Source organism: Emiliania huxleyi, assembly GCF_000372725.1.
Source record: "Emiliania huxleyi CCMP1516 unplaced genomic scaffold EMIHUscaffold_9, whole genome shotgun sequence".
In the NCBI taxonomy this organism is placed as follows: domain Eukaryota; phylum Haptophyta; order Isochrysidales; family Noelaerhabdaceae; genus Emiliania; species Emiliania huxleyi.
Window position 1 is genome coordinate 18,790 of NW_005195301.1, and position 1,088 is coordinate 19,877.

At 64.3% G+C, this 1,088-nt stretch overlaps 1 protein-coding gene across 1 annotated transcript; it reads left to right on the forward strand.

The window, feature by feature from the left end:
- Nucleotides 1-145: 145 nt before the first annotated feature.
- Nucleotides 146-703, forward strand: EMIHUDRAFT_97148 (hypothetical protein; the record flags this gene model as incomplete). Its single annotated transcript, XM_005757593.1, has 1 exon — nucleotides 146-703. The coding sequence occupies one exon, from the start codon at nucleotides 146-148 to the stop codon at nucleotides 701-703; it is 558 nt and encodes a 185-aa protein (XP_005757650.1).
- Between the last annotated feature and the right edge of the window lie 385 nt (nucleotides 704-1,088).

Consider the following 1,088-nt stretch of genomic DNA (forward strand, 5'->3'; position numbering starts at 1 on the left):
GCAGGAGGGTGTTCAGAGCAACGACCCGATGGCAGGGCTGATGAGCCAGACGGGGCCAACGGAGGGTGCGGTCTACTACTATAAGACTGGGGACGGCCGCATCTACACCCCAAACTCGGCGCAGCTGGGAGACCGCCAGCTGACAATGCAGGCGTACACTGCGGAGAGCGTCTCGGGGATTGGTAAGCAGCTCGCGGGCTCGCCAGGCGCCCTCGAGCCGTACGAGGCGGGCGGTGGGTGGTTCCCTCCGTGCAAGCCGCGCGAGCTGGAGTACTATATGGGGAAGGCGCTCTCGCCAGCGGAGATGTTTGGCGTGCTCAAGGCGAACCTCGACTCGATGACGATGCTGGTCCGGCTCCTATGCTACGGCATCTTCTTTGCGGGCTTCATGATGATCGGAGGCCCTCTTGCCGTTGCGCCCCAGATCGTCCCGTGCGTCGGCGAGTACATCGCCGGTGTCGCGCAGTGCATGGTCGCCTGTGTGGCCGCAGTCTTTGCGCTCGGGCTCTGGGCGTTCTCCACCGCCATCGCCTGGCTCTTTTACAACCCCGTGTACGGCATCGCCCTGCTGGTCGTCGCAGGTGCGGCGAGCTACATCGGCAACAACATGGTCCAAAAGGCCAAGCACGAAGGCGGCGGCGGCGGCAGCGGCGCTCCCAACCTCGGTTTTAGCAAGCCGCAAGACGAGGTACCGCTCGTGTGAGCGGTCCATAGCTGAGGACTCCTGCTGGAGCTCTCTGAGCCCGCTCTCGCTCCAGGAGAGGGGAGTATCGCTCTTGCCTGTCACCTGTGGGCGCGGCGCAGCTCCCCCGGGGGCAGCGGCAGGGCCAGGCGCACTCCCGTTGCAGTGCATGTAATACTGTAAGGTGAGACGACAGACACAGGTACACCTCCCAAAAGGTGAGCTGAGGACTTGGCTCTTGGGGGGGGGGGGTTGAAAATAAAAAATAAAAAGGGACCCCTCTCCTGGGAGAGGGGTAAAAAAGGAACCAGGCCCCCCCCTGAGGGGAGGCCCTGGGGTCTCTGGGGAGAGGGGGGGGTTTTTTGTGGGGGGGGGGCCGGGACCACAAACGGGGGGGGGTGTGGGG